General features: G+C 35.6%; 1 protein-coding gene across 4 annotated transcripts in view; it reads right to left on the bottom strand.

Annotated features, from left to right (window-relative positions):
- MAP3K1 (mitogen-activated protein kinase kinase kinase 1) overlaps positions 1-14120 on the bottom strand; it is a 75229-nt gene that overhangs the window by 22418 nt on the left and 38691 nt on the right. For all 4 annotated transcript variants that reach the window (XR_003522296.2, XM_027606806.2, XM_027606804.2 and 1 more), the window contains exons 2-6: positions 10636-10786; positions 7651-7851; positions 3945-4145; positions 3425-3541; positions 2911-3059 (exon numbers count right to left, since the gene is read on the bottom strand). Coding sequence is in view for 3 of the 4 variants with exons in the window: in XM_027606804.2 (XP_027462605.1) it covers positions 2911-3059; positions 3425-3541; positions 3945-4145; positions 7651-7851; positions 10636-10786 (819 nt within the window). In the remaining variant the exon portion in view is untranslated. The remainder of the gene's footprint in view (positions 1-2910; positions 3060-3424; positions 3542-3944; positions 4146-7650; positions 7852-10635; positions 10787-14120) is intronic.

The raw sequence follows: 14120 nt of genomic DNA, 5'->3' as shown, positions 1-14120 counted from the left end.
ACAATTTATTACTCAAATGTTTTTCTGACTTCAGCATCCATTTATTGTTGGACATGAATTGTTTCTGTATTTTCACATTTTAAGAAACCAGTAGAAACATTTTTGTACCCACTTCTTTTACATTTCACATTTTCTTTTTAGCATAGTTTTTTCAGAAGTAAAGTCACTTGAGTAGAGAGCAGGTATTAACATACTACAAGGGGATCAAATTAGCCTGTTCCAGCTTTTGTAAATAAAGTTTTACTGGAACACAGCCATACCCATTCGTTCACTTATCCTCTATGGCTATTTCTGCTACAGGGCAGAGGGGAGTAGTTGTGACAGAGACCTGATGAACCTTAAAGCCCAAAGTATAAAAAAGTCACCCATAATAATGCCATCTATTAATAACCATTAAAATTCTTACTCATTATGTATGCACCCACAATACCTTCATATATAAAAATTGGGTTCAGGCATAACATACAGTACTATAACCTAGATTTTGTTTCATGCCATTCAGTATTCTTCAGAAGCATTTTCTTTTTAAAGATTTATTTGAGAGAGAGAAAGGGCGCCTGACAGCAGGCGACAACAGGGGAAGAGGCAGTAAAAAGTGAAAGAATATGAAACAGACTCCCTGAGGAGCTCAGAGCCTGAGACCAGGCTCAGTCTCACAATCCTGAGATCATGACCTGAGCTGAAATCAAGAGTCGGATGCTTAACCAACTGAGCCACCCAGGCACCCCAGAAGCATAATTTTAATAGCTGCATGAACTATTCCTAATATGGGTATACTTTAACCATTCCCTTGCTGGATATTTAAGCTGTTCTCATTTTTTTCCATAATGCTGACAAAGAGTCATATATATAAATCTTGTGCATTTCTCAGATTAAATTTGTCAAAAAAAGTATATTTACTGTATCAACAAACATAAACATTTTAAAAACCACATTTTTTTTTCCAGAAAGGCTACAGAACTTGACATAGAGTGAAGCAAATCCTTATACAAGAACTAAATTTTCTCATGACAAAGTCTCTACTAATTATCTAAATAAATCTGGTATCTTTTTTTAATGATCATTTCCTTAGTTATTAGGTTAACTAAACCATTTTCATGTTTGTTAGCCTCTTGAAATTCTTTTGTGAATATTCTCTTCATGCCCTTTGCCCATTTACATACTAGGACCTTAGGTTCACTTTGTCCCAATTCTGGCTTTTGTTGTTTCTTCTATAATTTAGAATTAATTACAATGCAATCAGGTCTCCAGACAAATTTCCTGTTTTTTTTTTTAATTGTAGTCTTTAGATATAAAAATCTGTGATTACATGAAATATTAACTTACTTACCTACACAGTATAAATACTCAGTATATCAAGATGACAGCTTCAGTGGTTCCCCCCATGGATACATTAATCCAAATGAATTCATAAAACCTCCATATTATGGCCAGCTCATATTTGGAAGGTATCTTCATTTATTTTAGAGAGAAACTTTCTATTTTAACTTTGGCTACCTGGTTTTAAACATTTTTTACTTTTTCCAAAACAAAAAGCTACAGGAATGTGAATCCAAAGGAGAAGAGCTCCAGAATAAGTTTGGGTCAGGAAGCGCAAGAAATAAAGCTCCTTTTTTCACCTATTTAGAAGAGATAAGGAGTAAGAGAAAGAGCCCTGAACTAGAAGTCAAGATACTGAGGTTCTGGTTCTGCCTTTGCTCAGCTGAGCTGCATGACCTCTTTTGGCTTCAGTTATCACTGAACCATGTAAACTAGAAATCTCTAATTCCCAAAAAACTTGTAAAACTCTGCAATTCTAAAATCAATAATCAAAAATAAGAAAATTTAAACATTTACTTTTCCCATAGGTCTCTCCATTCTTTTCTTCACAAATCCCTTGACCTGATTACTTTCTATTCTTCATGAATTTTGAAGTAGTAATAATACTTAAAAAAATTGCTGGGATGAAGATGGGACTTAATCACTTAGACTAGTGCTTCTCAAACAGGTGCCTCAGAACATATAGGAGGTACCCTTTTAAGAAAAGTAGCATTCCTTTCTGGAGTAATTTAAAAAACTCATTTTTTACATTAAAACCAATGAGGAAACCCAATAACTTGGAAAAGAAAGAAAATTCACATGAGACTTGAAAATTTTTTCACACCTGTCATTTTGGGCTGTATCTCAGATCCTTCAGCATTACATGTTCATTCTTACTAGCAGCTAGGCAATGGAAGAGTCTGAGAAGCGCTGCAGATTTTCAATACCTGTGATTAACGGCTACTGTATCTCTTAATTACAAATGATTAGTCTGTTTAGAAGAGCATCCTTGTGTTCTCACAAGTAAAACAGCCTGTAATGAGGATTCTGTGAAAATATCTATGAAAGAAGTGGTGATGTCATACAATTTAAAGGTCCTACATTGGAAAGTGATTTTGGAAAACCACTTCGGCTTGTATATAATTTGTTTATAGAAGAACTAAAGACATATTTTTTACACAGTGTCTCAGCTTCATTGTCTGCAAAAGAGTGATAAAACATACATAATGAGGATGGTATATGAACAGAATGAGATACCATATTAGGTGCTTGGCAAAAGGTAATGATTGATAAACAGTAGCCACTTATATTTTATACTTGCCACCTGATTTTTCTTATGAAATGACTATTATATTCTGATTTTTAAGGTGCCATTTTCCAACAGTGTAGTTTTTCAGGATGAAAAGTCCATATATATGTATGCATATATGTGTGTCTACACACATATACTCAGATGACCTTTAGTATTGTTTACCCCTGATTTTAACTTCAAAGCCAAGACTCAGTAAGTAAATTATTTTAGAGCAACTTAACAAGTAGATACAAAAAATGACCTCTAAAATAAAAAAATAACACTGGATTAATGCTTTTAATTCCTTAAAAAGTACTAACCTGTTTTCTGAACTAGATGTAGAAGTACTAGATGATGACAATGTATGAGAATTTGACATGCGTGAAACAAACTTCTGGATGGTGTTACGAGATGGAGCTTTGATCCTTGAGCTACGTCTACTGTGATATTTCTGGAACAAACTTTCAACCTAACATTGAAAAAAAGACAGTAACAATGATATTCGCACCATAATATACATATAAAGAGTTCTAGAGAATGAATTGTCTTTTATTTCATAAAATTTTCATAAAGCCAATTTAAGAGCTTCAAAAATAAGAATATATATAGCTTACTAAGATTTACAGCAGGTCAGTGTTTACCTTCTTTTCAATCTGGAAGAAAAAACTAATCAGTCAATGGATTATAAGAGATAAGCCTCAAATAATTCTTAAATATCTTCACAGCTTCAAAATGACCACTGTCTATTTAAATTTAGAGCTCATGGAAAATTGTCAGGAATGAGCCATAAAAATCTGTTAGCAATTTTACTCTAAAGCATTTATTAAAAATTACCTCAAAATTCTTTAAAGTTTTTCTCCATAACATTGGGTCTGAAGGTTCTAGTTGAAATACCCGGAGCATAACAAACAACAGATGAATACAAAATGTTCCACGCCCACAGCTGCAGTTCTAAAGAGTTAAAAGAGAACCTATTGGTAATAAATCTGTGGTTCTATTAGAATTCCTAAGATGATCACTTTTTTTATATTTCCAAGTTTAACGAAGTTTCTATTTGCTTCACTTTTCTTATATAGTAAGATATATAAGGATATGTAAGAAAAGTCTATACTATGACTTAATCTCTTATTTTTGGTGAATTTATTAAATCAAATTTGTATTCTAAAGTATATTGAGTCATACTAGAGACGTTCACAAATACATTAAATAAAAATGTTTACTAGCCCAAAATATATTTTAAATTCACTTTAGTTAACTAAAGAGAATTAACTGATCTAAATTCAAGAATGTTGTAGTACATACATTTCACTTAGTACTAGATACTAATAAAATGTAAAATGGTGAAAAATCCTACCTGAGGCCCGATAAACACCCGGTATTTATTGTCTGGGCTGTCTCCTCCAATCAGGAAAGAGTTGGGTCCTATTTGTTGCAGTAAGTACAGCCTGGCCCGCATAACTTTGTTTACACGGCGGTTTGTCTCCTCAGGGCTATATGGTGAGAAGCCATCTGGGGAAGGGGCTCTTCGAGGAGGTGTGATTCGCCCACTCTGAAACTTCACAACATTGTTTTTCTATTAGGTAAATTGCTTACTTAACAACTGCCTAAAAAAGGGTCACACCAGATGGCCATGTGGCATTTTATATTCTGAAAAATGCCCCAAAATAAAATGGGATAAAATGTGTTTTGCAAATGCTTTTTATCTGACATATGCATCACAAGTAAACTTCTAAAATCTCAGTCATCCTTATAACTAATGATAAACATTTGGCTGAGTGAGACAACCATGTCGTAATTTTACAAAATGTAAATATTTGAGTTCTTTGAAAAGTACTATGTAAACCAAGGTTAAAAGCATAAAAATTCATCCATAAGCAAGCAAAATGACTTGTTTCTAGTGATAAAAATTAAACATCCAATTTCCTAGCTTCCACTGAATGTGTTACTAAATGCTCTTTTGCAATGGTAATTCATAAACACCTCCATGGAATTCCTCCTGTGGTACACTCTGTAGAGAACTAATGGCAAGTGACTTTCCCCAGATTAAGACATTTTACTGAAGGCCGACAAAATCTCTTGTGGTGAAGGTGATATATATCACTCATTCCACTCCACTGATTCCTCTAGAACTTGGTCTTTCTATATCAATGCCCAGTGGAAATTCTAATTCTTTTTGATGCCTTGTTAAAGATAATAAATGTTGGTGAGAACATGAAGGATTAGAACCCTCATACAGTGCTGGTGGGAAAATAGAATGGTACAGCTACTTTGGAAAACATGAGCCAGCAATTCCACTTCCAGGTATAAACCCAAGAGAAGTGAAAGATATGTACACAAACAGATTCGTATGCAAATGTTCCCAACAGGATTATTCATAATAACCAAAGAGTGGAAACAACCCAAACGTCCATCAGCTAACAAAGAGATAAACCAAATGTGTATATCCATACAAAAGAATGTTATTCTTTAATTAAAAATGGAGTACTTCCAAAAAGAATTACAGAGAATTGGGTCAATCGGAAATTAATTTTGAATGTTAAACAAACAAAAAAACAAGAATGATATTGCAGAGCTAATATTTTTGTTAAGATATATACGTACACGGCAAAAATCAATGCATACACTGATAAATAAACATATTTTGTGGGGAAAAAACCCAGAAAAACCAAACACAAACAAATGGGGTACTAATACAAGTTATACCATGGATGAACCTCGAAAACATAACGGTAGGTGAAAGAAACCAGTAACAAAACACCACATATACTGTATGATTCCATTTACTGTTTATGAAATAACCAGAATAGGCAAATTATATATAGACTAACAAAATAGACTAATGGTTGCTGAGGACTGGGCAGAGACTGCTAATTGGTCTGGGGTTTCTTTTTGAGGTGATGAAAATGTTTTAAAGTTGACTGTAGTGATGGCTACAACTGTGAATAGACCAAAACCCAATGAATAGTACAATTTAAACAGGTGAACTGTACAGTATAGGAATTATATCTCAATCCGGCCATTTTTTTAATAAGCAGTTATTAAAAAGTAAAAGAAAAAACAAGTATACATGTACATGTTATATGACCTAAGCATTCAGACTATGGATATGCTTACAGATGTGTAAAATTATGTATGCATAAAAAGTATGTTTGCAGGACTGCTTTTTGGTAATGAAAAGAAGGACTATACATGTCCCTATTAGTGTGCAGTTGATTAAATAAACTATGATTTATCCAGATAATGAAATGCTAACTTGGTGTTAAAACGAATGAGGGGTAACTTTGACTAACATATACCCTAAAGTGGGGGAGTGAAGGGGAAACGCAATTCTGTATATACTTGTGGTAGACTTTTATACTTTGACGGCCCCTATAAACCATACCTCCCAGTATTTATACCCTTGTGTAGTCCCCCACCACACTGATTCTGGATATGCAACTAGCATGTAACTACCTTTGGGCAATAAGGCATTAGGAAACAAGGTAGCTTGATAAAAGCTTCCACACTGGACTTGCCCTCTTGATACATCTTTTTTTGGCTTAATAGAAATTTCTCTCATAGATCCAGAGGCTAGAAGTCCAAGAACAGGTGTCAGCAGGGTCCCCTCTGAGGACAGAGACAGAGAATCTGTTCCATGCTCTCTCCTAGCTTGCAAAACTTGGTGTTGCAACCCAACTTCCATAGTATGAAGAAGAGATGCCAACAGCCTCCAACTGTTCTGGCATCCCAGCTGAAGCACCAGACACATGAGTAAGGAAGCATCTTGGATATTCCAGCTTTAGCAGATACCATGGGGAACAGACATAAGTCATTCCTGCTGAGCCCCACCTAATTTGCAGATTCATGAGCAATAACAAGGTTGTTCTTGTTTTAAGTTTTAAAAAAAATAGCTCATTTAAAGCTGTGTCAACATAAAGCCAATAAATACTGTTGGGTATCTTGGGCTTTAATGTAAAAAAATTTACTTAAAATTTACTTCTGGAAGGATTTATATGCTGATCAAAGGAAAACCAAATCTCCCCCTGTGGTCATGATCTTAGTCATTCTACCACCCACTCATTTGCTCTTTGCTCTTCAAGTTTAGAAACTAAATTTTAACTTGCATTTCTGCCACTAGAAGTCTTACTCTCTCTCTCTCAGAAAGATAGTACCTATCATTTTGCAAATCTCTCTGATGTCTGATTTAATACAGAAGACAACTGGATTCTCATTCATGCTTCTGCACTGTGTCTACTGTGATAATGATGTTTGGTTAAAGTACATGAAGAAAATGTGGCTTCACAAATATATGCAGCTGGAAAAGGTATTTTAAAAGACTCTTCCAATAATTATGAACACTCTTCTCTGATACTAGTTCCAAGAAGACTGTGATATGGAATCTGAAACCACATCAACAAACTTTTCCTACTGTTACACATGAAAATCCAGATGGTCTATCTTACACAATGTGAATGGATCATTTACCTAAGGATGATTTTGTTTCATCATGCATTGGTCATTGGGAAAATACTGGTTCACCAAGTTATGCAGATCTCCTAAATGTTTACACATTTCACTGCAATACATTAAAAAAAAAAAATCACATTTGATATTATTACCGATCTCGTTAGAAAATTCAAGTATCGAGAAACTGTCAAGTTTACAGTGGTGGATATGAGTTTCCTAAAATTCTAATCTCACTAGTGAAAAAAAACATTTCAATTGTCTTTCTTGAAGTTCCTTCCTTCACTTAACTCATCTTAAGGAAACTGTCTGCCAAAAATACCCCAATTTCTGTTGTCATAGCTTTAATTTAGGTGAATGCATGAGCTTTACCCACCACTGTAAATGTTAATGCAGTGAAAGAGGCAAATAACATCTCAGTTTTATTACAAAATTTATTTTGATCTAATGGATCCACAGAAAGGGTCTCAGGACCTGCTCTCTTCCCCCAATCAAGGGTCTGTGGACCACACTTGGAGAAATGCTGCTCTAACAGATGGCTAGCCAATCTTTCCTGTGTTATAAATGTACCTAAAAATTGTAGAAACTTAACATACTTGTTGAAAACATTAACTTACAGGCACTGGGGAAACTCTTTTTCTCCGAACTCCTGGAGATTCTGACTTCACTGAGCGACCTGACGGGGTGCTGCCAGGAGAAGGACTGCGTCGGCCTTTGGGAACGGGTGACGCGGGGCTCACCTGGCCCTCTCCTTGAGACTCAGTTGCCAAGTTGTGAATTTCAGAACCATCTCCTTTAACAGGGATTGGTTTTACCACCTAAATTAAAATCCCAACATTCTGATTACTTAAAATAGAAAAAGTAAATTTGAATACAACAGACCAAGAAATGAACTCAAGTTTTCATTACACAATATTATACAAACATAACAATTTATTAACTTTTATTTAGTATTACTTCAAACGATAAATGTTAAGACTATTTTTACCCACAGATGTCATTCATTTAGGCTTTATCACTAAATTGTTATACATAATTTTAGAATTTAGTATTATGTTATTATGTGCCCTAAATCACTTAACATTCAAAATCAATAATCACAGGTTAGTAAACAAATGTGAAAAATAAGCACTTTTACATTCAACTAGATTCAAGATGTTTTCTTTTTCATTTCTATTGAGAAAATACATAATCTTGAAAACAATAATGGGCCTAATTTAAATGCCCAAATAGTCTGATTAATATAAAACCATTTTGCCTTTTTTTTTTGCAATGTTTTATTACAGTAGCTTAAGAGCAATCTCTTAAGCAGAAAGGCAGGTTGCAAGACGTGTTGTTTCTCAACAGACCTAATCTAGCTCTGACCAAAAGAGGTCAAACCCTGTAGCCTTATCTAACCTTCCCTGCCGTTCTCCCACTACTCTTCTACTGTTCTACTAGCCGGCTGCTGTGCCTATCAAACATGACTAACCTGTCGTCTTCCTGGGCTTTCACTCCCCCTCCCCCAACTCCACATCTCCAGCCTGCAGCACACCAGACAGCATACCTTCACCTGGTGAAAAACCCCTATCTTTTAAGGCTCGGTTAAAATCCTGTGTTTTACAAATGCACTTAACTCTATCAGCCTGATATTTTTCTTTCTAAATTGTTCCTGCTCTCTTCCTACTCCACACATTTGGCATACAGTCACATACTGTTCTGTGATATTTCATGCCTTTATTTTTATTTATAAGTTGCATTTTCTTAATTGGAGATGTTTATACCTCACATTTCAAGAAAGACCTGATTTAATTTACATAAAACATAATAAAAACAAACAAAAGCAGACTTTCCAAGTAGACTATAAACTTCTTAAGGGTAGTATGAAATCTGTAAACTATGAGATGTAGGGTAGCATAACTGAACTTAAGGACTACATGTTGTCTTATTCCACACATCTCTTCCCTCTTTACCTCTGTCCTATATACAGATAATGTACTTGACAAAAAAAAGAATTTGGCCTTAGATAACTGAATGTCCTTAGTTTATATGTAATAAAGGACTGGCTTTATTGGCTTCTTTTCAAAAAGTTATGATTTCTGCTTTACGGTATTCTCAAAAGATCTGGACTCTTCACCAGTATAAGAAGCTCCAGAAAGCAGCACATCCACACTTCAGATGGTTTAAACTGCTCAAAGGTTCTTTATATTAACTAGGCAAAAATGTACCCCCTTCTGTAAGATGTTTCAAAAGAACTTTCTCTTTTCTAAGATGAATTCCTGATTTCTTCATCTGCATCCTCTGACATGATTACTAAAATGGTCAAGGGTTCTCACTATACTACTTCATATGAAAAACAAATGGAAGAAATGTGGAAGCTTAGCTGGAAAGGAAAGGACTCATGGGTAATGTAGCAGCTTAGGTTAAAAAGCTGGTATATAAAGAAACAATTAAATATATTCCATATTAGCTCCATGGATTAGCACCATTGTGTAGAATGTGCAAGACAGAACGCAGCTCAATGAGGGAAGTCTGTGTGGCTTTTGAGCATTGGAAACATGGCTAATGTGGCTGAGTAACGAAATTTTTACTTATTCACATTTAATTAATTTATATTTGAACTTAAATAGGCAAGTGGGGGACACCTGGCTGGCTCAGTTGGTTAAGCGTCTGACTCTTGATTTCAGCTCAGGTATGATCTTAGGGCTGTGAGATCGAGCCCCATGTTGGGCTCTGGCACTGGGCATGAAGCCTGTTTAAGATTCTCTCTCCCTCTCCCTCTGCTCCTCACACCACCTTTCTCTCCCTCTCTTAAAAAAAAAAAAAAAAAAGGCAAGTGGGATGAATGTAGGGCTAGATGATCATACGCCTGAAGGGTTTCAATTGTCGAATGAGTAGCTTGCCCAATAACTTTTATGATTATACCCACCATCCCTTGCCCTCCCCCAAACCTAATAAATCTTAACTTGTCATCTTTACTTATAAAGAACAAACAAAAAGCAAATAAAAACTTGCTGATACAGACTGATACTGGGACACTTAACAATTGAGATCTACTTCCTTTATAAGAAAGACAAGCACATTTCATAGTATTTGTCTACTTTAAAAGAAAATAACCATGGCAAAGGATAGAGTATGCCTTTCTTTCCTAATTCTACCGATCTAGGTTTTCCTTCCCCAAACCCTGGGCATCTTTTAAATTTACCTCAAACCCCATGAGTCTATTCAACCTTTTTGCTTTCATGGATGATTTCTGGAATTCAGATCTTTGGATCCTACCTTAGAGAAAGAATATCAAAATAAAATGAGAAAAAATGCTTTTCTTTTTTAAAGCACAATATAAATCTCTACTAAAAGGATTTTAGCTACTGACAGTAGGGGGCAGTGTTGCTTTAAGCATTACCTCCCCAACCCAACCAGTTTAGTTTCTATTAACAGTTTAAGGTGCTTAGTGAGCATAGTTTTAGCTATATTTTGTTCCAAGTGGCTAGAATATCAAGCAAATGAAACAACTGCATTTAAAATCAAGAAGAAAAAAAGCTTACAAGAGGATCTATTTATGCTCCATTTCCCACTTCCTCCTATGCTTTCTTCCTTACATCAGGTAACCCACAGCCACTTACCACAGGGCCTCTCCTATTTCTCCTTTCCAGCCACTCGTGCTTCCAGGCTGGCATACAGGTTGCCTTCAGTTTCTCTCTGATCATTCGTTCTTCTGGGCGATCGTCCATCTTGTGCAACCCCTTGAGAGTTTCTTTATTCTCCATCTCACGACTAAAATGGAGGGAGAAACAAGAATGAGATTAATATATAAAAAATAATTTCCAAGAACAGTATTTTATACTTTCATTGGACATGTAACTACAAAGGTAACTGCTAAAAACTCCCCAATGATTTAAGCCAAGTATCAAAGTATCACTGTGAATCACATATACACTATTGTTCAATGTTGCATGATGATGTGAGTTTAATAATGCCTTTAAAAAGAAAGGTTCTTAGAAGGTACAGACTTACTAATAATACTAATGCAGACCTTTGTTCCCAGGTAGTTAACAAAATGGATACCAAGACATTAAGTATGGCATTAACAAACACATTCGTGAACATTGCACTGTTTCCAATTATACCATTCTCACATCCTGAAGTATTTAACAGATATTTAGAAGAGTATTTTACTACTCTAGGATTTCCAATAATTTAAGGATTTCCAGGATTTCCAATAACTTATCCCAGCATTTTCAATAATTTAAGTCACTATAGATTGAATCTGGTGGATATGCTCATTTTCTGAAAAAAAGCTAAATAAATATTTAATAAGTTAAGTGTAACCTCACCCATATTCTATGATCCCACAATATTTGTTCAAAGCCTAAATGATTAAATTTGTATTCTCCCAACAATAATTCCGCATCAAAGCACTGGGGATACTTTGTATATAAAAAGTAAAAATTGGTACAAACACCTGACCTTTACTCCATAATACAGTGTGGAGTTATCAGGATAAAACAATGTGGAAGCTAGTAACTTTTGAGAATTCTACAAAGCCTAAATGGTAAAGCATCCACTAATTTCAAATACACTTATATCCACATATGGATATATACAACAAATACAAAATGCATATGCATGGATTTTAAAACCTGTTTCATAAGGAAATAGTTAAAGCATTCGTACTCTGGGAGAAGCAACAATTTAAAAAATACTAAGCTAACTTCAATAACTATTTTGGACATTCTATAAAACTACAGAACAGTTATTATTTTTTTTTACACAGATAGGAAAAGGAAATACTCAAGGAAATACCAGAGACGATAACCGGAAGCTTACTAAAAAGTTAAATGCAAACTCCTTTAGGAATTTTCCAGCTAATTACAACCATAGAGCATCAGTATCTTCAGAGAACCAGCAAAAAAAACCCCCCAAAACAAAAAAACTACTTAAAACTAAATGTGCACTAGAAAGGAAATGGTTAATTGGATTTCCTGAAGCATCAATTCTGTGAGGGCAGTGGAAATGAACAAGTTAAATACCCCTGTGCAGAGAAACTGGTCTAGATAGTTTTAGGAATGCAAAAGAGCACGAAACATTTGAAACTTGCAAATGGGCATTAAGAGCATATAGAAGAGTATTTCCGCCATACAGGTATAAGAAAACTGTCGAAAAGAAAGAGCCTATATGAAAAGAAAAAAGGTAAAGAATGGAAGGAAGGAAGGAGATTCTTTTATTTACTTAGAAGTGCCTGGCCCTTTTTCCTGCTCTGATTATAGTATAAAATACAACTTTTTGGGTGTCTAAGAGGAAGAGTAGAGAGGGAGGAAGGAGTGGGAAAGGAAGAGAGGACAGGAAGGGGAAAGAAAGGGAGAGGGCAGGAAGAGAATGAGAGAGGAGTTGGGCATAGGAGGACGAAGGGAGGGAGGGTAGAGAAATGTTCTCCGAAATTTTATCCTGTTCAGTTACTACTTACCCAGGGAAGCTCGGATTTACAGGCAACCCAATTTATGGGCTGATTGCATACCAAAAATTCACTTACAATTCTCTGGTTTGAAAAGCAAACACTTTCCCCTCCAGTAAAAATGTTGCAAGGCGTGGCTAGGTTCCCAGGCTAGTTCTCAAAAAATAAGTCACACTGCAGAACTGCAGTGCATTTTCACCCCAGAAGCTCCTGCACTCCTGGACAAAGGAGATTATCCTCCCTTTGGTCCTAAATGTCTCTCCTCCCCCAAATTTGTTTTATGAGTATCTCTTCTCCATTCTGTATTTTCAGTGTCTCCCTGGCACACACCCAAACACGAAGAAGACTCTCCCTGTCTAAACAAAGCTTCCTGATGATGTGGCCTCCTTAAAGTCGGCATGATTTGCCTCTTTCCACTTGTTGGAAAATACTGTAATCACTTAAACCAATTTCTCAATAAATAATAGGGGATAAGCATACTAGTACCTCAACTTTTACATACATGTAAGATTATTTCTTCCCAACAAATGCAGTGAAATGGAATTGCTGGGTCAAATTGTACACAAATTAAGATTTTTGGTGATACTGGCAAATTATCTTCAAGAAAATGTATCTTCTACTCCAACCCCCCAGGTCAAGTTGCCAACTTGCTGGTCTGTACTAACAAAACTCCTAAGGAGGCTTCTTCACTTTGTAATTTTTTTTAAAGATTTTATTTATTTATTTGAGAGAGAGAGAGAGAGAAACAGCATGAGAGGGGAGAGGGTCAGAGGAAGAAGCAGGCTCTCCACTGAGCTGGGCACCCAATGTGGGACTCGATTCCAGGACTCCGGGATCATGACCTGAACCAAAGGCAGTCGCTTAACCCACTGAGCCACCCGGTGCCCTTTCACTTTGAATCTTACTCCAATCCAGGCTTCACAGAGCAGCCAGGGTTATTTCCTCTATTAAAACCCTCTAGTGGTATCCCCCTGGGTTGGCCTAAAATTCAAAATGTTTAACAGGTCCTTTGTGGCCATGCACCATCCTGGTCTTACCTCAACTGAAGTCACTTAGACCCCCACCCCCCTCGTTGTGTTTCTTTCACTGCCTGAAAAACTCCAACATCACTCCTGCTCAAGACTTTTGCACAGACTGTTTCTTGTCTACTTTTCATCTTGTTCATCTCTACTCACTTTTCAACTTTTCTTCTACACCTCAGAGGTGGTCCCAATCTCAGTTAGGAATCCCTAGTTCCATTCCTTCACAGCACTGTACTTTTCCTTTAAAGTGCTCATTGCAATTTGCAAACGTATTTCCCCACCATGAACTATAAATTCCATGAAGGCAGGGACCAGTGTTTTATCCATCATTATATATCCAACATCTAACAGTGTCTGGCTTATGATGGGTTTCAAAGCATATATTAAATAAATGATCATTTATTAACAACTTTGCCAGCCGTAAGGACCTTCCTAGTTTTTAAAATTTAATGACTACTCATGTTAATCTTTTTACAGTTCTGTATTTAATTAAGACTACATTTGTAATTTAGATTTTATTCAGTAGAGCAATTTTTGTTGTTCCTAAATTAATCTGCAAATATAAAACAAAGTTATTTCTAATGTTTTCTTAAATAATAATCATATATTAATTCTAAAATGTGTATTTGTTTGC

Source organism: Zalophus californianus, chromosome 5 (assembly GCF_009762305.2).
Source record: "Zalophus californianus isolate mZalCal1 chromosome 5, mZalCal1.pri.v2, whole genome shotgun sequence".
NCBI classification, from domain to species: domain Eukaryota; kingdom Metazoa; phylum Chordata; class Mammalia; order Carnivora; family Otariidae; genus Zalophus; species Zalophus californianus.
The sequence above is the reverse complement of the archived record's forward strand: the minus strand, read 5'-3'. Positions and strand labels throughout refer to the sequence as shown.